General features: G+C 40.3%; 1 protein-coding gene across 1 annotated transcript in view; it reads left to right on the top strand.

Annotated features, from left to right (window-relative positions):
* Nucleotides 1-513: 513 nt before the first annotated feature.
* Nucleotides 514-20,448, top strand: part of apeh (acylaminoacyl-peptide hydrolase) — a 28,645-nt gene continuing 8,710 nt past the window's right edge. The window contains exons 1-18 of the mRNA XM_034172561.1: nt 514-671; nt 1,074-1,203; nt 1,288-1,414; nt 3,902-3,989; nt 4,182-4,257; nt 5,329-5,420; nt 6,752-6,826; nt 6,935-7,072; nt 7,179-7,270; nt 7,425-7,465; nt 7,750-7,871; nt 16,744-16,804; nt 16,904-17,001; nt 17,140-17,191; nt 17,308-17,396; nt 17,564-17,702; nt 18,807-18,890; nt 19,084-19,164. Of these exons, the coding sequence (XP_034028452.1) occupies nt 660-671; nt 1,074-1,203; nt 1,288-1,414; nt 3,902-3,989; nt 4,182-4,257; nt 5,329-5,420; nt 6,752-6,826; nt 6,935-7,072; nt 7,179-7,270; nt 7,425-7,465; nt 7,750-7,871; nt 16,744-16,804; nt 16,904-17,001; nt 17,140-17,191; nt 17,308-17,396; nt 17,564-17,702; nt 18,807-18,890; nt 19,084-19,164 (1,597 nt within the window). The 5' untranslated portion in view covers nt 514-659. The remainder of the gene's footprint in view (nt 672-1,073; nt 1,204-1,287; nt 1,415-3,901; nt 3,990-4,181; nt 4,258-5,328; nt 5,421-6,751; nt 6,827-6,934; nt 7,073-7,178; nt 7,271-7,424; nt 7,466-7,749; nt 7,872-16,743; nt 16,805-16,903; nt 17,002-17,139; nt 17,192-17,307; nt 17,397-17,563; nt 17,703-18,806; nt 18,891-19,083; nt 19,165-20,448) is intronic.

Raw genomic sequence — 20,448 nt, 5'->3', positions numbered from 1 at the left:
AAATTTGGGACTCTTGTCTGAAATTGATCGTTATAGGGAGTACAGATTTTCACACAGCATTGTGTCCCTCCATAGGTGAAGGAGGGTGAAAAGAGTCATCTTGTGTTTTCTTTTTTTGTTTTGTTTTGTTTTGTCTGTCACAATTAAATATGATTTGGGTTTCATGTTAAAGATCTTTAAAGTCCGACAAATGCGACAATCGTATATCAATGCACTTTGACCAGAATTTCGGCTTGTTTTGTACTTTTGTGATTTCTGGAATCTATATATAACACACTCTAGAGAGAGAGAGAGAGAGAGAACTCCAGCATCCTGGATTCATTACCACATGCAAGTTGTTGTTGTTTATGACACGGAATAATAAACAAATAACAAACAACAAATAACAAACAACAAATAACAAAAATGCCGTGTCTGCATGCGCCTCAAAACTGAATCAACTCTAGCCAAGGTCTGCCTCCCCGCCCTCGACATAACATCCACTGAAAGTTTGTCTTTTTTGACAAATCCATTCAATAAACAAAAGAAACTCATTCATCAGCTCGCGATTCAAGAAGTGAACCAAGTCTCGGCACACTGCTTCATGATAACCTGCTGAGCGAGTTCGACACGAGCTTGCAATACTGGTGTCAGAGGCACGTCTGCGTTCAGTCTACATCATGGTGTCACAGGTACGACAAGATTATACTGATAAACGTTTCTTTTAGTGCGTAGTGTATAACGCTGTCGTGATGTTACATGACAGACAAATTTACCGCGAAGCTCCTTGCGCTCTCGCTGTTTTCAAGTCAAGCTAGCAGACTGAAACAGCGTTCAGTCAGCTGTCAGGAAGTTCCTGATCAAAAGAAAACAAACGGGCTTGTTCGCTTTGTTTTGCTTATCGCGGCCTCGATTAGGTTTATGTTAATCACTATACGTCTTTTTCCTGCACGTAATAACGTTAAATCTCCAAACTCATGATATGCACGATAGGCTCATGTAGAGTCTATGAAATGAATAGAGCATTGTCTGTTGTTGTGGGACAAATAGTGTCCCTGAGACGTTTTGTGAATTCCTGTGCTGGCTGTTATCAGGTGATCACCAATCCAGGGGAAATTTCCAGACTCTACAGGGAACTCAGCATCTTCCCTTCCTTGACCAGAGCAGATGTGGGTCCTGTTGTCACCTCCCAGTATGGAGGCAAATACAACAACATCTACACCGGTATGGATCTGTTTCAAATTTTGATGTTCACATCTCTGTTTTGATGGAAATTTATGAATTGTATATTCTTGCTTTCTTTTGCAGAATGGAGCCAGCGTGATCTGGAAAGGAATGAGAATGTCAAGTTTTGCCGGCAGTACATTGTATTCCACGATGATGAGTCTGTGGTTTATTCTGGAGCCTCTGGAAACTGTACAGAGATTAAAGGAGAGTAAGTACATATTTTGCCTTCCCATCTGAAGCAAAGTTATTTTTGTATTTTGTACAAGGGCTGGATGAAATGTTTTGAGCCTTCATACATGTGGTCGGAATTAATTTCTTTCCTTGTTGTTTTTCAACCTGGTTGGCTTGGTGGTCCTCATACTTCTGTCAGTGATGCAGTACCTGGATTACTGCTGTGTAGAAGATTTCATACTGTGGTTATCTGAAAATCCTCAAAAGGAGATGTAACACTAGATTAGGTCTGAGAGCATGCACAAATGCATCTACCACATCATGGAACCAGCCCAGGCTCTGGTTAGCATCTACCCAGGCAGACAGCTGGTTTAACGTCTCAAAAGTAGTCATCTATCTGCTGGAGCCATCATGGGTGTCTCATTGGCCTTTTCCAGTTGATGGAATCCACAGCACGGAGGCACTGGATCTGAATCATGTTAATCTTGCCCAGAGAAGCATGCCACATTGCCAAAATGTCATAGCTGATGTTCCCTCACTGTGCAAGTGATATATATACTCTTCACTTTATTCTGCCCACGTAACCGCTTGTTTGGTACAGAGTTATTACAGCAGTACAAGGATTCTCCAAAGAGACTGAGTGCCAAAGCCATCTTTTTGTCATCAATTTGCATCCAAGCATCACAACCGTACATGAAGACAGGTAGCACCACAACCATGAAGTGTTGGACCCTCGTTTTCCTGCACAGGTATCAGCATTGCCAGATACCTCTGTCAAAGGACCTCATGACGCCATAAGATGTTCCCAAGCATTTCTCAGTTTTAAAGGCCAAGAAGACCAGAAACACAAATGTCACAACAGAGATGAGAGAATGTTTCCACATATTCAATGCTTTCACTGCACACAGATACTGATGGCTGAGTCCAGGGAGTCATTAAAAGCCCACATCTTAGTCTTGATTCAGGACAGTCACAAACCCAAACACTGCAACTCCTCACTTAGTTTCTCAAGTTCTGTAACCAGAGCCTTTATATATTCTGTAAAGATCATGAAGTGAAGGTCAGTAAACCTTTCCTCGTTGAAAAAGGCACCTCAGCACCACCTTACTCAGTCTACATTTCAGAACTTTAAGCCTGCCCGTGTCCCCACACTTGAACAGTTGCCTCTATTTACAACCTTCTGAATTTATGTTTGAGCCAGCGTTTATCATTGTTTTAACAAACTATGATGTGTAAAAGTAGAGAGATGTTCTCACAGAAACTGATGTACAAATCACAGCATCTATGAACTCATCCAGACTGTTGGTAGCAGTTCTGAAAAGATCCCAGTCCAAGTATGCATGAAGGTCCACTTTTTAAATGTCCTCACAAAGTGGTTACACAGTTTTAATATTTGCCTGTATCCAGCAATCAGGTGGATCACAACATGGTCAGTGCTTCCTAGTCCAACATGAGGGACACTGTGTAGACACCGATGACCCAACAGTGATCTATAGACTAATGAAGTGGCCCATTTGTGTCTGCTCCACCCTCAGTATTTGTTTGGCAAAATGCTGTGCGTCCTACACATACTGTATTCGTACAGTGGAATGTGAACATCAACCAGAATGAATGAAGTGAACTTGCATACTTCACATACTTCACACTTTTACACCTTTATCTACTTGAGAGCTCTGCACAAGAATTCCAATGTACCCAAACCTTGTGTGCGCAAATCGCAAATAAAGTCTATATCTGTTGATCACAGGGAGAGCTGACATGTTATTCAGCTAATATTGTAGTGCAGGAGAACAGTGCTACAATATCTTTATTACAGCTACTGTTGATATAAAAACAGGTATGGCTGCCTGAAGTTTTGTTGGAGAGCTCCATGCCGTAATCTGCTCTGAACAGCAGGAAGCTTGCCAGCTGCTGAACAGAGTCTAAAACCATGAGCCACAGTCAAGATTCTGTGAAGCCCTGAATGGAAGATGAAGAAAAGTCTCTCTTCTTCCCACCTGGAGCTGATGTTCATTTAGTTTATTGCACAGTGATCACATATTAGAGAGATATGTTCCTGACACTGCAGTGCATAGTCCACATCCCAGAAGAAGCACCAGCAGCTACATGTCTACCTCTGCACAGATGCTTCATTACATGAGCAGCCGTTTCAAATTCAGATACTTGATGGAAATGGAATTGGCAGAGGAACAGCTATAGTTTTGTTGGTAGAGTGGGTTGTCTGCTAACTGAATGGTTGGTGGTTTTCATCCCCTAGGTATGTCTTGCTCCAGGAGCCTACACCCCACAAAAATGTGGGACTGATGAACATGTGGTGCTGTTTTCATCATGTGCATGACCTCTAACTGTAGTTTTATATTTAATACTGAAAACACATTGTGAAGTAAAAACAAATAAGCCAGCTCATCATCTGGACCAAGATTTATTCATTTGATAACAGTCCTTTATGGTTAAACTCATAACCTTGCATTGAACCTCCATAAGCCCAACCACTGACAAATATTGCATGTTTTTTTGCTGTTAGGTTGCTGAGCAAAGATTCCCCCTCAGGAGAAATGAAGGCTGTTGTAAGGGAGTGTACAGTGAAAGAAGAGGAAAAACAGTATCTGGAAGTGAGTTGATGTGATTGTGGCTCAGATTCTACACCATCTCTCTTTCATTGTCTGCTGTTATTCCTTGGTTTTTAAACATTTGTTTATCACACCCCCCACATCCCTATGTCCATTAACACCTCTGCTTCAGGTGATTCTGAGTTTTTAATCCATGATGTTTAACCTATTCCTCTGTCCTTTGTAACCCTTTAGATCTGGAGTAAGAACATCAAGATGAAGAGCATCAGTCTCACAGCCTTAAAGAAACATGGAAAGGTCTATGAGGATGGTGAGAGTTGTCTTTATAATGAATTATGTTTACTATTTAGTCATTGTCTGTACTTGCAGCAGGTAACTCAGTGGGATAGGAGTTGTACTACCAATATGTAGATCTGAGTTTGAATCTCATTTGCGCCATCTGTCTGCATCCTTGGATCAGACACCTGTATTGTCTCAGTCCACCCAGGTGTAAATGGGTACCAGCATTGGCTGGGGAAGTAACCTGCAATGGACTGGCGGGCCATTGAAGTAGAGTGGTTGGTTCTCATCCACTTTGCATTATGGAATCCAGGGATAAGCAGTGGCACCAGCGGGTGTCAATGTCTAAAGGACTTATTTATTGTTCTTCTTAAGCAGATTAAAGAATTATTAACCTCACTTGCTCGCTCTGTACGAGAAATATTCCTGTACAGACCAAGCAAGCAAGGTTAATAATTAATTTATTATATGGCTATTCAGAGCTGTGTTTTCATCTTATTGGTCTTCATTTTGCATGTCCACTTTGAGCTCGTTTTCTGTTAATTCCTTCAATTCAAACACATCAGTGTAATAAAATTTGCTCGGAGAATAGTCCTCTTCGTTGCTCATAATTTCTTTGTTCGCTTTTTGTTTTGTTTTATTTCGCGCTGTGAAAATTGTAAGCAAAGTTACAAATCTGATCCGTGATCCAGAACGATTGTCATGGTAACGGTTTGATATGGGAAAATATCAGACCAGAAATGAGCCAATCACAGTGCATGTACAGTCATAGCCATATAATGGTTGCACCTCCTGTGCAGTAACCAGTAGAAAACAATATGCTATATTTTTATATTATTATTTTTTTTTTTTTTGTACTCCAGTGCGTATATGCTACAAAAACATACTACTCATTTCATCATATTCACTTGTGCTGGACTTCACTGGGGAAGTAAATGTGAGGCATCGTTATAAAACAGTTTGCACAGCTGCCAGATAGAAAACTGCTGTAGAAATATCTCTCCTCCTTCTTGTATGAGGACAATAAAGATTTTCTATTTCTATTTTTTCTTATATGTGCATAATATCCAGGTGTTAACAAAAATATGTTTTGTGTCCGTAGAGCAGTTTGGCTGCCTGGTTTGGTCCCATTCTGAGTCTCACCTCTTATACGTGGCAGAGAAGAAGAGGCCCAAGGCTGAGTCCTTCTTCCAGGTCTGTCCTCAACACAGAATCCTACAGGGCAGAAAATATCTGCTTTGCTTCATTCTAATAGTTCAAACTTCTAAGTATTTTTGATTTCCACAAAGCCTGAGGTCTGCCTAACGTTGCCCAATAATACCTTTTTCTAATCAAAACCTGATGGCTCCATCATACAGTCTTGTTGCAGTTGGGTTGCTTATCTGTAAAATGTCATTCTATGAGTTCTTCCAGGGTCATTGTTGGAAAATAAAAACCTGTGATGCAAAACCTCAAACATGGAGAGCAGTTGCACACATTTGACAGGGAGCAGAGCATTCAGATTGAGATGTTTCAGTCCACCATGTCTTCTTGTTGTTCTGTGTTATTAAAACCTTTCATAAGCAAAGTACTTCAGTGTCACTGAATGACATGTGGCCATAAGTCCCCCATTACACTCAGACAAAGACCACAAAGAATGCACTGGGTCATGAAAACTTTGAACACAGTAGGGACATGGTCAAAATGGAAAAACATGCTGTTTTCAAGTGCACACTCCATTGTGATTATGTCCCCACCATGTTCTCACAGTGTCCAACATGTTCCCATTTATTTATTACCATGTGCATAATCACGTGTGTACCATGTGCAGTTCGTACTTACAGCGTTCTTACTACAAACTGTCACATCGCATACACGTGTGCCACATTCTCACTGCGTCCATTCTGTCCTGACTGCCACAGGCACTGTGCTTTTGCTTTTTTCTTGTTTCAACGTGTAGGTGCATGGGTGCATGCTTTGAAGTAACTCTCGATTTGTAGGAAGACGTGGTGGAGAATTTTTTTCATTTATTTGCTGCGTTTTAGCACCATGGAGTGTGTTTGGCTTTTTTCAAACTCTAAGCATCACACATACCTTTGCTGGGAGAAGCTGTCTGTGCCAATCTTGTGTTACATCACTGAAGTCCCTATTGGGGATAATTAAGTCATTAATGCGCCATCGCAGTCGTTAATACATCCTTAGTTAATTCTTACTCTGTCCCGATCCTTGTTGCTTTTTTTTCTTGAACATGTCCAAAATTTGACGATGTCCTCCAAGTCCATGGAGAACACATCACACCCTTAACAGTTTCTACTGCATTTGTTGTAAGTTGTACAGGTTTGTTGTGCATCTTCCCAGTTTTTTGCAGACATTGTGAAAATGTGGCTGAGTGTGATGGTAGTATAAGAAAGCAGATTTTCAGAATTATATCTGATGGGGTGTTAATTTACAATTCAAAACAAAATTCTATAAAAACGCATTGCCATATTGTAATAGTTGTGTATATGTAGTGATTAATAATTTATTCTCCATTTCAATCTTTGAAGACTGAGCCACAAGAATTGTCTTTTACTGGGGATGAGGAGGAATCTTTGAAAGTGGAGAAGGAGGAGGTTGTCAAAGTGAGCACCATGCAAATAGTCAACACAAACAAATCCCTATTCAAAGGTGTAAATGGACAATTTTAGGTACATTTTTGAAGAGCTGGTCTTGCATTTCTCTTCCTGCAGGGGGAGCAGTTTGTCTTCTACGAGGACTGGGGAGAGAATCTAGCCACTAAAAGCTGCCCAGTGCTTTGTGTTTTGGACATCGAAAGTGATAATATATCTGTGTTGGAGGGAGTGCCAGAAAATATCTCACCTGGACAGGTTGGTTCAGTACTTTGGGTTTTAAAAAAAAGCTCATGTCTATTATTGTACACATTATCTCATGTTGCATCTCTTAAGCTTGTTCGTATTCCTTTTCTATGTGTAGGCATTTTGGGCTCCAGGCGACACAGGAGTGGTGTTTGTAGGCTGGTGGCATGAGCCTTTCAGGCTTGGCCTGAAATACTGCCCCAACAGGAGGTAATGGTTCTTGAGACAGTCTGTAGAAAGGGCAGAGTAAGATCTGCTCTGTCACAAACTGCAGCAGTAGCTGCTGACTAGTTCAACAGTCTGTAAATAAATACCTTTTAAATAAATAAATAAATGGCATTCACACTTCCTTTTTTTATATCAGATCCTCAATGTTCTATGCGGATCTTACTGGTGGAAAATGTGGTAAGTGCTGAAAATGCTGACTGTATTTCTGATCCAGAAAAAGGTCATAGAAGACAGATTTCATGCCAGGACCATTTAAATTATATTGTGGTTAAACTAGTTTAACAAGAACTGCATGCCAGCTTTATAAGAATTGCTTTTATATGAATATTTTAATATAAACAAATCCAACTTTTTACATTCTCTCAGTTGAATTTCTGCATTTGACACAACACGTCTGATTTGTGATGACTTTCATTAGTCTGATTGAAGATTTTATTTTTGTTGTCTCTTATATTCCTCAGAGCAGCTGACATCAGGCACAACTGCAGTGTGCTCACCGAGGCTGAGCCCTGACCAGTGTCGGATCATCTACCTGGAATGTTCCATCTTTGGACCACACATGCAGTGCAGCAAGTTGTGTATGGTAAGAATGGGTAAAGCCTCTGTTTGCATGCAAAACACATTTACCTTCTTTAAAATCTTAGTATTTTCACTGAAAAGAGTTAAGGGCATCCAGTTCACCTTCTTGAGTGATCATGTGTTTTAGAGACTTTCCATATCAAAACTATACAAGCAACATATGTGCAGGTACACATGAAGACCCTGTGATAACTGTGGTCTTCAAATACTAAATTTGAGTGTGTATGTCCCTGAACCATCGAACAGGTGCCAGTATTCACCAAGTTGCAGTGCAGCACATGATGTCTTCCTTTTCATGCACACTCCAGTACAATGTTCAAAACAGCCAGGTTTTGAAAGGTTTCAGAACAGTGTGTCAAGTTTGCCAGAAGTATTTTGCAGTACTGATGAAAAGTTATCTTTTTACCCAGTGTTTAATTCCTCTTTTACCGGCCAGTTCTGTTGTATTCAGCAATATTATTGCAGTGGCTCTCCCAACAGTCACTATCTTATAGGACATGTCACACGAAATCATAACAATTTAGATTTAGGCTGTTATGACCATCCGATGATACACTGGGATTACTTTGTGCACTTCCATGACCCATTTCAAAATATACAGCATTCGCAACAAACAGCTACGAAAACTGCCAAAAACAAAGTACTCCTGAGTACTTGTGTGTTTCCGACAGTGGTGATGTTGCTTTCAGAGATGTCCCAGCGTGCGCTTGAATGGAATGTAGCTGCTAGGATTAAGAACGGAGCCACAGATTAATTCCAAAGTTTACATAAGTGTGATGTTGTCTTATGATGACTCGTTTTTAAGTGATAACTGTTCATTTTAATGCGGTCATGGTAAAAGGAGCAGCCATGAGAAGACTTAGTGCACCTGCATGGCCATTAGTCATAAATGCAACCTGTTAAAAATAGTTTCTGCTAGATGCTCGGCTTTGTGCACGATTATGTGTTGTCATCAATATAACTGAAAAATGTAAAAAATACATCTGTGTGGACAGAAAGCCTGAAAAATAGTAGGTCCGCATGCACGTTAAAACTGCGTGCTGCTCCGCACACTTAATGATCCAAAATCTGACAGACTCTCTCAAAGTAAAATAAAATAAAGCCTACCAGCTCTACTGAAGAGAACAAAATACAAAAACAGAAAAAACTGAACAGGGCACTCATCCACTTGTAGAATAATTTCCAACATTAAATATCTAAAGTACACACCATCAAAGAGTTCCCACACACCAGTCAAACATATCCAGGTCCACTATAAGTCCTCACACAGGGATTGCACAATCACCGGTCAGAGAATAATGTCTGACAGCATCTCCGCTGTCAGCTCCTCAAGTTTTCCCACAATTGTGGCATGTTAGATAGAAAGTCCGTCATATCTTGAAAATAACGTCTTCTAACTTTTTTCAATGTAAAAAATACAGCTGCTTTTTCAGGCAGCATGTAAAAACAGCGTCGTGGAGACAGTCCAGGTTCAAGGCGGCAGTAAAACAGCTTCCTGCAACAGAAACAGCAGCATCACCACACGTTATATTCCAAAATCCGACAGACTCTGAAAAAGTTTAGAGTTATGGGGTGAAGTGTGTAAATCCGAGCCATCACTTTCAAATGAAAGCTCAGAAGCTTTGTTATCAGATATAACCGCATTCATTTCACTTCGTCTGTCAGCCATCAGGATATTTCTGCTTATATTATTCGCTGATGTACATCACATCCCAAGAATTGCTGAGTAAGACATTTTCCAGAAATGCACCTGTTAACTCGCTCACCGAGTTGGATAATTCACAATGAAATACATCAGAGACTACTAATTATTAGCGCATGTACACAAATAGACTTACACTCATGAATACTTTGATATGTTGCTAACTGGGACATTAAATAATACAACATGTCCTTTTTTTGTTTAACATACGTTAAGGCGGGCACCTTATTAGCATGGACCAGACATGTCTGTGGGATATTCCACTGGCTAAATAAAGTTGCTTTATTTATTGATCCGAGTTCACTAGATTTTAATCAGTTTGTCCTCATTATATGCTATTTTTAACTCAAGATGTGCAAGGTGATAACACACCTAAATGAACCACACACTCACTTATCTACATTTTTTGTGTACAAACTGCATTGTTACAAGCATGAGGAATATGTTTATAAAGAAGCAGCAGTGGCTTTGGTGGCTGCCAGACCTAGACTTTGGAAATAAAAGAAACTGCAAAACAAACTAAATGTAACTTCAAAACCACACATTTGGAGAGATAGTTACATTCAGACAGAATCCTTACTGTAGGGAAAGAGTCTATCCCTGACTGTCCCCATTCACTGAGTAGCGAGCTGAGCCATCTCTCTAACCTGTCCTTTTTCTTCCCCCACAGCTAAATTCTTACAAAAAAATTTTCAGCAGGGTTGTGTGGTGATATGGCTATGTTCTTTAGGGCCCCTTCACACATAGTGCAAATAAGTACAAATCAGTGTGAATCACAGCGGAACAGCTTGTGTGAGCGAACCACGATAACATCGAGCCGATGGGTTGGCATGAACGATCCCGCTGCGACGGTGTGCACGACACCGCAGCTGGAGCATGTGAGCAGCTGGAGCATGTGTAACCACATCGCGCAGCTACTGTGGAGAAAAAAAAGAAAAATATATGCCACCCACGGGATTCAAACCTGCACTTTACAAAAGCTCTGATTGCCAGCCAGAAACTTTACCACTGCACTACCATCGCTGGCCTGTAAATGATGCGGAAAAATTCCTGAAATCAACAAGGACATGGATGAGGTGCGCTGTGTGCAGCCACTGCAGCCCGGCACAAAGGCAAAAGATGTTTTATGTATTTCCACGTGATGACAGCAAGCAGAGACATGTGCCTCACAGCAGAATGTTGTAAGTTCATGTCCTTCAATACACGGTACGTGTTCTCCAGCTGGGACGTCTAGGAGCACAGATCACAACAGCAGCGGCTGTGGGCAGACACGCCCACCTGTCTGTTCAGCGCCCAGGCCAACGTGCCACTCTGTGTTATGTGGTCATTCATTTTCGTTATTTATGTAATTGCGTATCAAAGTAATGGAGAGTGTGGTAGAGAGGTGAAGAAGAGAGTGCAGGCAGGGTGGAGTGGGTGGAGAAAGGTGGCAGGAGTGATTTGTGACCGAAGAATATCAGCAAGAGTGAAGGGGAAAGTTTACAAAACAGTAGTGAGACCAGCTATGTTGTATGGTTTTGAGACAGTGGCACTAACAAAAGACAGGAGGCGGAGCTGGAGGTGGCAGAGCTGAAGATGTTGAGATTCTCTTTGGGAGTGACAAGAATGGACAAGATTATGAATGAACATATCAGAGGGGCAGCTCAGGTGGGACGGTTTGGAGACAAAGTCAGAGAGGCGAGATTGAGATGGTTAGGACATGTGCAGAGGAGGGACCCAGGGTATATAGGGAGAAGGATGCTGAGGATGGAGCCACCAGGCAGGAGGAGAAGAGGGAGGCCAAAGAGGAGGTTTATGGATGTGCTGAGGGAGGACATGCAGGTGGTTGGTGTGACAGAGGAAGATACAGAGGACAGGGTGAGATGGAAACGATTGATCTGCTGTGGCGACCCCTAACGGGAACAGCCGAAAGACAAGAAGTTGTTATGTAATTGCGTATGTGGGTATTGTCGTAATTATTTATATACCTGTCCTGGTGGTGGCTTCTGTGTTTTTAATGTGTGCACTGAGCCATCATCCAGCTGTCAGTGTGCTGCGATCAGCTGACAGGCACCTCCACATGCTGTGTGCACTCAGACCTGCCTTTCCGGCCCCCATGCGATCAGATCTGTACATACATAAGAACATTTTATGCAAGGGGCACACGCGCACAAGTGTGAGACACATGCACCTCATGTGTGTTGCTTTTTGCAGTGCCGCACTCATGGGGGCACTTAGACAAATTTCACATCCAGCTCAAATGTGACCGTCTGCTGACTGTTTTTGTGCTAATAGTGCGAATGGCCACACATTTTCTAAGTGCCGAGCGAGCGGTGTCAGATGTTCATGTGTATCACCTGGAATTTGGACGACGCCTGCAGTGAGAGGGTTTGATGGGCTCTCACAGGGCAGACTCTGTCTTTCAGTCACTGGTGTGCGCAAATAGTTCTAGCAACAGGTGTATGAGGCGTTGGAGGCAGCTCCGATTGTACACCTATTGCGTACGATTCCTGCTTCATGCACAATTCATGCGCAATTCAACCACATTCGTACTATGTGTGAAGGGGCCCTTAGGGCATGGGTTAAAGTTCTCCGTCACCGCGACGGATTTCCGTCATTTGGAAAGTTTAACCACACATACACGTGCGCACGTGGTGTCATGCGTGTTTTGGGGCCGAAATATGATAGTCTCACTGTCAAAGCAACATCCCATTCTGCGCTAATCAAAACAGCAGCAATGTCAGCGTGGACTGCAGAGGAAGGAACTGTGTGAATTTTCACTCCTCTCCGCTCTGTTTACTGCTTGCTATGAGCCATGGTCCTTCTCCTCTCTGTCTTCGTGGGAACATTGGCAGACACTCCCCAAGTAGAGCGAGGCGTTGCTTTGCTTTGAAGCAATGATCCGACTCTGCTTCGATGGTTTGTCGCTTTATCTTAATTTTCCCCCACTAAAACCCTAAAGAGCATATGTCTGTGAGTAATATTTACCTTTTTTATATTAAACCGACCTGTTATGGTCTTCTAAAACAGTTGATAGATGTATTTTATAACTTAAAAACGGGACCGATGCTAATGCGTTAGCATGTCTATGGCGTTTTCAATGATAAAGTTAACATTAAGCTGTTCGCATCTCAGCACAGTTTGTGTGCATGTTTTCTGTATAATAAATAATGGCTTAGTGTTTGTTGTCGTAAAAGAGTCAAATGTATTACAAATTATAATTTATTTATTTTTATTTATATATTAATAATAATAATAATGATCAGCAGAATCAGATTCGCCTTTATTGTCATTGTAATTTCCATTACAGCGAGATTTGATTGCAATTCCAAAAATGTGCTTTCCGTGGTGCGAGTAATTTTTAGCCAGATGAAAGATCGTAAAATTTAACGGTAAATTATTCAGAGTATATGCACAACTAATATAAACATAAGGTAAAATAAAATAAAATGAAATGTGGACTAAGTAATGTAAAACAAGAATTATATACAACTGGTTAAGTTTAATGACAATTTGTTTCGGTCAAACCACATCTAAGCTGTGTTTTTACACAAAAAAATAAAATGCAGTAAATTGCACATTTGTGTCTTTTTCATGAAAATAACTTATTAAAGATCACATATTACACTTTAGTCAGGCCTTTAAAATACTTTTGTGGACTCTTGCTGTAATATGTTGTCAGTGGTTGAGATAGTTTCTGTAGGCATCTAAAAATGCTCATAATCGGATGAAACCTGATGGAAATCTCTCAAAATAAAACAAAACATTATTCGAGGTATGTTTTTGACAAGAATATAACATCATAACTTTATTACAAGGTCAAATGTTGATGTTGGGTGATAAAGGCCTTTTAATAATAACTCACTTCAAGAAATAATGGCAAAACTCACATGTAAGTAAAAAAAACAAAAAAAACAAACAACAAAAAAAATGATTAATCGATTACTAAAATAATCGTTAGTTGCAGCCCCAGTTTGTTTTAGGAGTGAGAGCATTTTACAGATTAAATGTGAATAAGCCAGTTTTGAGTTTCTCAGTGCGCATGCGTTTTCAGAACTGGTGACAGTGTTACTTTGTGCACAGCAGAACGTTGTCAGTTGCTTTAGGCCCTAATTTTGTATTTTATTGACTGTACAGAGACACAGCACCCATTTGGTCCATTCACCGGATTAGAACAAATCAAAATACTACAGAAGACAAAGAATTTTTACTTGACAGTTTGAACTGCGTTTTCTTTGTTTCAGAAGACTTCATACCCATTAAAATTCACCAGAATATACAAAATTTGACTTGCTCTTTTAAAAAATTTGTGGGGGAGGACCCCCAGACCCCCATAATCAATAGTGTGTTTTTACTTCACAGATTGAAGTGACTTTTCTTTGTTTCAGTGGGCTTCATACTCATTAAAAGTCACCAGAATATACAAAATTTCACTTGCTGTTTTAAAAAAATTCTGTGGGAGATCCCCCAGACCCCCATAGTTTGAAGTGAGTTTTCTTTGTTTCAGCGGACTTCATACCCATTAAAATTCACCAGAATATACAAAATTTGACTTGCTTTTTAAAAAAATAATTCTGGGGGAGATCCCCAGACCCCCCATAATCAAATCAAATCAATTTTATTTATATAGTGCCAAATCACAACAAACAGTTGCCCCAAGGCGCTTTATATTGTAAGGCAAAGCCATACAATAATTACGGAAAAACCCCAACGGTCAAAACGACCCCCTGTGAGCAAGCACTTGGTGACAGTGGGAAGGAAAAACTCCCTTTTAACAGGAAGAAACCTCCAGCAGAACCAGGCTCAGGGAGGGGCAGTCTTCTGCTGGGACTGGTTGGGGCTGAGGGAGAGAACCAGGAAAAAGACATGCTGTGGAGGGGAGCAGAGATCAATCACTAATGATTAAATACAGAGTGGTGCATACAGAGCAAAAAGAGAAAGAAACACTCAGTGCATCATGGGAACCCCCCAGCAGTCTAAGTCTATAGCAGCATAACTAAGGGATGGTTCAAGGTCACCTGATCCAGCCCTAACTATAAGCTTTAGCAAAAAAGAAAGTTTTAAGCATAATCTTAAAAGTAGAGAGGGTGTCTGTCTCCCTGATCCGAATTGGGAGCTGGTTCCAGAGGAGAGGAGCCTGAAAGCTGAAGGCTCTACCTCCCATTCTACTCTTACAAACCCTAGGAACTACAAGTAAGCCTGCAGTCTGAGAGCAAAGCGCTCTATTGGGGTGATATGGTACTATGAGGTCCCTAAGATAAGATGGGACCTGATTATTCAAAACCTTATAAGTAAGAAGAAGAATTTTAAATTCTATTCTAGAATTAACAGGAAGCCAATGAAGAGAGGCCAATATGGGTGAGATATGCTCTCTCCTTCTAGTCCCTGTCAGTACTCTAGCTGCAGCATTTTGAATTAACTGAAGGCTTTTCAGGGAACTTTTAGGACAACCTGATAATAATGAATTACAGTAGTCCAGCCTAGAGGAAATAAATGCATGAATTAGTTTTTCAGCATCACTCTGAGACAAGACCTTTCTAATTTTAGAGATATTACGCAAATGCAAAAAAGCAGTCCTACATATTTGTTTAATATGCGCATTGAATGACATATTCAGACACCCTCTCTACTTTTAAGATTAGGCTTAAAACTTTCCTTTTTGCTAAAGCTTATAGTTAGGGCTGGATCAGGTGACCCTGAACCATCCCTTAGTTATGCTGCTATAGACTTAGACTGCTGGGGGGTTCCCATGATGCACTGAGTGTTTCTTTCTCTTTTTGCTCTGTATGCACCACTCTGCATTTAATCATTAGTGATTGATCTCTGCTCCCCTCCACAGCATGTCTTTTTCCTGGTTCTCTCCCTCAGCCCCAACCAGTCCCAGCAGAAGACTGCCCCTCCCTGAGCCTGGTTCTGCTGGAGGTTTCTTCCTGTTAAAAGGGAGTTTTTCCTTCCCACTGTCGCCAAGTGCTTGCTCACAAGGGGTCGTTTTGACCATTGGGGTTTTTACGTAATTACTGTATGGCCTTGCCTTACAATATAAAGCGCCTTGGGGCAACTGTTTGTTGTGATTTGGCGCTATATAAATAAAATTGATTGATTGATTGATTGATATCCTGATCAAAAATGACTCCAAGATTTCTCACAGTATTACTAGAGGTCAGGGTAATGCCATCCAGAGTAAGGATCTGGTTAGACACCATGTTTCTAAGATTTGTGGGGCCAAGTACAATAACTTCAGTTTTATCTGAGTTTAAAAGCAGGAAATTAGAGGTCATCCATGTCTTTATGTCTGTAATCCTGCAGTTTAGCTAATTGGTGTGTGTCCTCTGGCTTCATGGATAGATAAAGCTGGGTATCATCTGCGTAACAATATAATAATCAATACTGTGTTTTTATTTAACAGTTTGAAGTGAGTTTTCTTTGTTTGTTGACTTGGTCTTTAAAAAAATGTTCTGGGGGAGCACCCCCAGACCCCCCGGAATCAAGACTACACCCCACCCCCACCACCCTTTTATGTACCTTTGTGTTCAGGTTTTGCATTCTTTTTATGCTTTGTCTGTCTCTCCTTAGAGGCTATTTAGAATTGATTTGTATGCTGTATAATGTATTTATTGAGGAAAAAACAGTGTGTGCCCCCACTATGCCACATTTTAGGGACTTGCTGGCATTGATTTTTGCCAGGAAAAAATTTCAGTCAGATAAAAATTTATTGCTTTAACCCATGCCTTAGGGTTAGAATGTCACAGCTGTGAATCAATTAATAAGTCACAGTTTACTTATCTGATTTAATACATTTCTGTGTGGAAGCAGTCCATCTTTCTTGCTGGCAAACCACACTTGCTCCGAACCTATCATAAATCCACTATCCACTAACCCTCCAGCAGGTGGCAGACATATCTGTGGGATATTACATCTGCAACATAAAGTTGCTTTTTGATTGATCCAGTGCATCAAATTTTCCTCCAATTTGAATGGGTTCATCCTCACTATATGCCCTTTTAATCTAGTGCATTGTGAGATGATAACATTTGTTGTTGTTTGTTTTTTTAGCTATTGTGTTAAACATCCTAGAAAGGCTGGTCAAATTTATTTATCTATTCACTCACTGAGTTTACACGAGTGCATATCTCAGCTTTTTCAAAGCCTTAGAATTTTGTGTTTGTGAATTTATGTTTGTGCATTTTCTTTCTAGTATGACTGGTACACTAAGAAGACCTCAGTGGTAGTGGACATGGTTAACCGTCCTGGAGACGGTAAGCAGTTGTCAGTCAACACACGGAATGCATCTACTGTATTTTTTATTGTTGAGCAAATTTAGGTTTGTTTCTGTTTTTGTTGATGTTCCTCTACAGATGGCTTCACTGGTATCTACAGCTCTCAGTTGTCCCCTCAGTGCTGGTCAGCTGATAGTCAACGGATCATTGTAGCTTGTCCTCAGCGCAGTCGCAAGGTAGAGTAAATTTCTGAAAAATGTATTGTGAAACAAATAAAAATTATTTATTTAGATATTTATTTATATCAATAAAAATGGTTTAAAGCCTAATAGCTATAGTACTTAGTGGTAAAGGTTTCACTGTCTTTTTAATAGGATCTGCTGATGGTGGATATAAACACAGGGGCCATCACTTGTCTCACTTCAAGTGAGTAATGCCACATCTTTAGCCACATCACTCACACTGACTAAGGAATGTGCTCACTGGAGCTGTGATTTTGGAGAATTTAAAGGTGATTAACTGTTGTCTTTATCTGCTTGTAGGGTCTGATGTAGGTAATTGGTGTCTGCTGAACATGGAGAGAGATCTGATGGTGGTCAGCTGTTCCTCTCCAAATTGTCCTCCAAGTCTGGTAAGATCAGTTTTGTGAAACACCAGTTTGCTAATGGGAACAGTTGATTGTATTAAAAATGAGGACTTTAAAACCAAACACAAGCTTTCTTGCAGCTAAATTGCAGTAAATGATAGCTGGGAAGGACACTTAAGACTCACTATAGTAATGTCATTTCCTGTTTCTAGAGGGTAGGATTTCTTCCGGCCAAGGAATCTACAAATGAAGTGGTCTGGATTACACTGGAAGAGTCACTCAGCATGCCAGATATCGATTGGCAGATCTTGACCTTCTCCCCTCCAGAAGAGCAAAGCAACACTCAATATCGTAAAAATAACACTTTTTACACCTTATTAAGAAATGAGTTGTAAGAAAAGGAACTAAAGTCTGTAATTTTGCCAGATCAGTATCTTTGTCTGAGTAGATACAGTCAGTTTTGTCTACATAAATTAACCTGCATGATTGGGAAGAACATATTACAGGACACTTGGGATGAAACCTGACATTTGCAAACAGTTGTGTGATACTTTGATTTTATATTTTATTTGATACTGATGGCGATTGCAGTACCTTTGCAAGAGAACAGAAATCCATATCTTTAGCATCCTGGTCTTATTCTGTAGTTGAGACTTGAATGTATCCACTGACCTAAAGTGACAACTTGATGTTTGTGGTACTAGGCCTTTATGGAGGGTCCTTGGGTCAGAATTTGTGTCCAACAAATGGTTACTTAGAGAGACGCAGATGAGCAGTGTCACTTGTTTAGTAACGGAATGTCAGCTGTGACATTTTAACCATGTGGTGCACTTCTCTCTGTAAGATCCAGCATGCAGGTGGCTTAGTGTTGAGGACCCCAGAACCTGGAAAAGGCTAAGGATACACCCACGTTTCACATGGCTGTGGTAGACAGATGTCCACTTTTGATAGGTGGGGATGGCTTGGTTGTCTGTCTGTGTGGTTGTCAATAAGTAACCAAAGGCAGTACTGTAGAGCGGTGGATGCAGTCATGCATGGTACCAGCACATGTTCCCATTTTTGACCTGACTGATATATCATTCAAGTAACATTTGTTTTCTAATGTAAATTAGGAAAAAGTTGACCTTTGAAAGTAAATGCAAAGGTCAATGATTGCTGTTGTGAGTGAATTTTCTTTGTAGTTGTACTATCTCTGAATCTTTATATTTATATGCCAGATATCCTTAATAACATTAGTAAATAATAGATTTTCTCATGTCTGTATGGATTTTCACTGTTCAGTTCTTTTTTTCTTCCATAGTTAAGTGAAATGTAAATTGAGGATATGTGGTGTGTTAAAGTTGGTTGAAAAAGAACACAGTACACAGTTTTGTGCTGTGTGTAAGATATATTTCCACAAATTAGAACTGTGTGATCATAATGTGAGTGATGCTGTTTTTTGTTTTGTTTTTTAAGCTGGTCTTGATTTTGAAGCACTGCTGATCAAACCAAAAGAGGTAAAGGATGGAGTGAAGCTGCCTCTTGTTGTCACTCCTCATGGTTAGTTACTCTTAACATGGTTCTGCCACATCAATTTCCTGTCCAACTCTTTTTTCTTTTCTTTTTTTAAAGATGACTGGTATGTGAATGTATATGTAGTAACATGGATTAGATGTAACACAGTAACAAAAAATATATGCCAGTTATAAATGACTTGCTGAGCTATTGTACAATCCTTTGTTTTTGTCTTCAGGAGGTCCTCACTCAGTGACTGTAGCTGAGTGGCATATGTCATCCTCTGTGCTGTGCAAAATGGGTTTTGCTGTGTTACTGGGTGAGTTCAACATGTTTATCCATTATCCACCTGAGCATTGTAGGTCTATTTGGTGATTAAATTGCATGTGTTAAAGTTGGTGGACCCTGGGTTGTGTTCACACAAAGTATATGGTTGCACATGTCAGGTCAGTTACTGTGACAAAACTAGCAGTTGTATTTATTGACGCATTCTGTTATACTTTTTAAACAGTGCTTGTTTGTCATCATTATTGGTGTGCTTGTGGTTGGATTGTTCTTGTTTAAATTTCCCACAAGTGTGTTTCAGCAGTGCTAATGCCTCAGTGTTGAGGAGCTGCTGCACAACAGCAAGGGGATGCCCACATGTAACCTGACTGTGGAAGATAGGTAGTAACTTTGACACATGGAGATGGTCTGGCTGTCTGCATGGGTGGTTATCATCCAGGACCCAAGCTGGTTGATGTGGCCATGCGTAGCACCAGGGAATGTTTCTCAACCCAACTCACTGGATAGTCATTGAATTCGAACTGGACATTGTAAATTAATGTACTCTCAGACCACATTGAACTTGAGCATGATCGGGACCCATAAATGACATGTTTATTACTATAATCAATTAGTCCCCATCAGTCATAATTTTTATTTATGGTCAGTAGTAGCTGTTTTTTTTTTGGTATCCCTACTCCCATCCCTGCTTGAGCCACAGAAACCACATCGTGATTTGGTCTACATAAATTGCAAACCTTTTTTCCCAGTGTGGTAAAATGGTAAATGGACTGCATTTATATATATATATATATATATGTGTGTATGTATGTATGTGTGTGTGTGTGTATACAGTAGTGTTCAGAATAATAGTAGTGCTATGTGACTAAAAAGATTAATCCAGGTTTTGAGTATATTTCTTATTGTTACATGGGAAACAAGGTACCAGTAGATTCAGTAGATTCTCACAAATCCAACAAGACCAAGCATTCATGATATGCACACTCTTAAGGCTATGAAATTGGGCTATTAGTAAAAAAAAAGTAGAAAAGGGGGTGTTCACAATAATAGTAGTGTGGCATTCAGTCAGTGAGTTTGTCAATTTTGTGGAGCAAACAGGTGTGAATCAGGTGTCCCCTATGTAAGGATGAAGCACCTGTTGGAACATGCTTTTCTCTTTGAAAGCCTGAGGAAAATGGGATGTTCAAGATATTGTTCAGAAGAACATTGTAGTTTGATTAAAAAGTTGAATGGAGAGGAGAAAACTTATACGCAGGTGCAAAAAAATTATAGGCTGTTCATCTACAATGATCTCCAATGCTTTAAAATGGACAAAAAA

Source organism: Thalassophryne amazonica, chromosome 6, assembly GCF_902500255.1.
Source record: "Thalassophryne amazonica chromosome 6, fThaAma1.1, whole genome shotgun sequence".
In the NCBI taxonomy this organism is placed as follows: Eukaryota; Metazoa; Chordata; class Actinopteri; order Batrachoidiformes; family Batrachoididae; genus Thalassophryne; species Thalassophryne amazonica.
The sequence above is the reverse complement of the archived record's forward strand: the minus strand, read 5'-3'. Positions and strand labels throughout refer to the sequence as shown.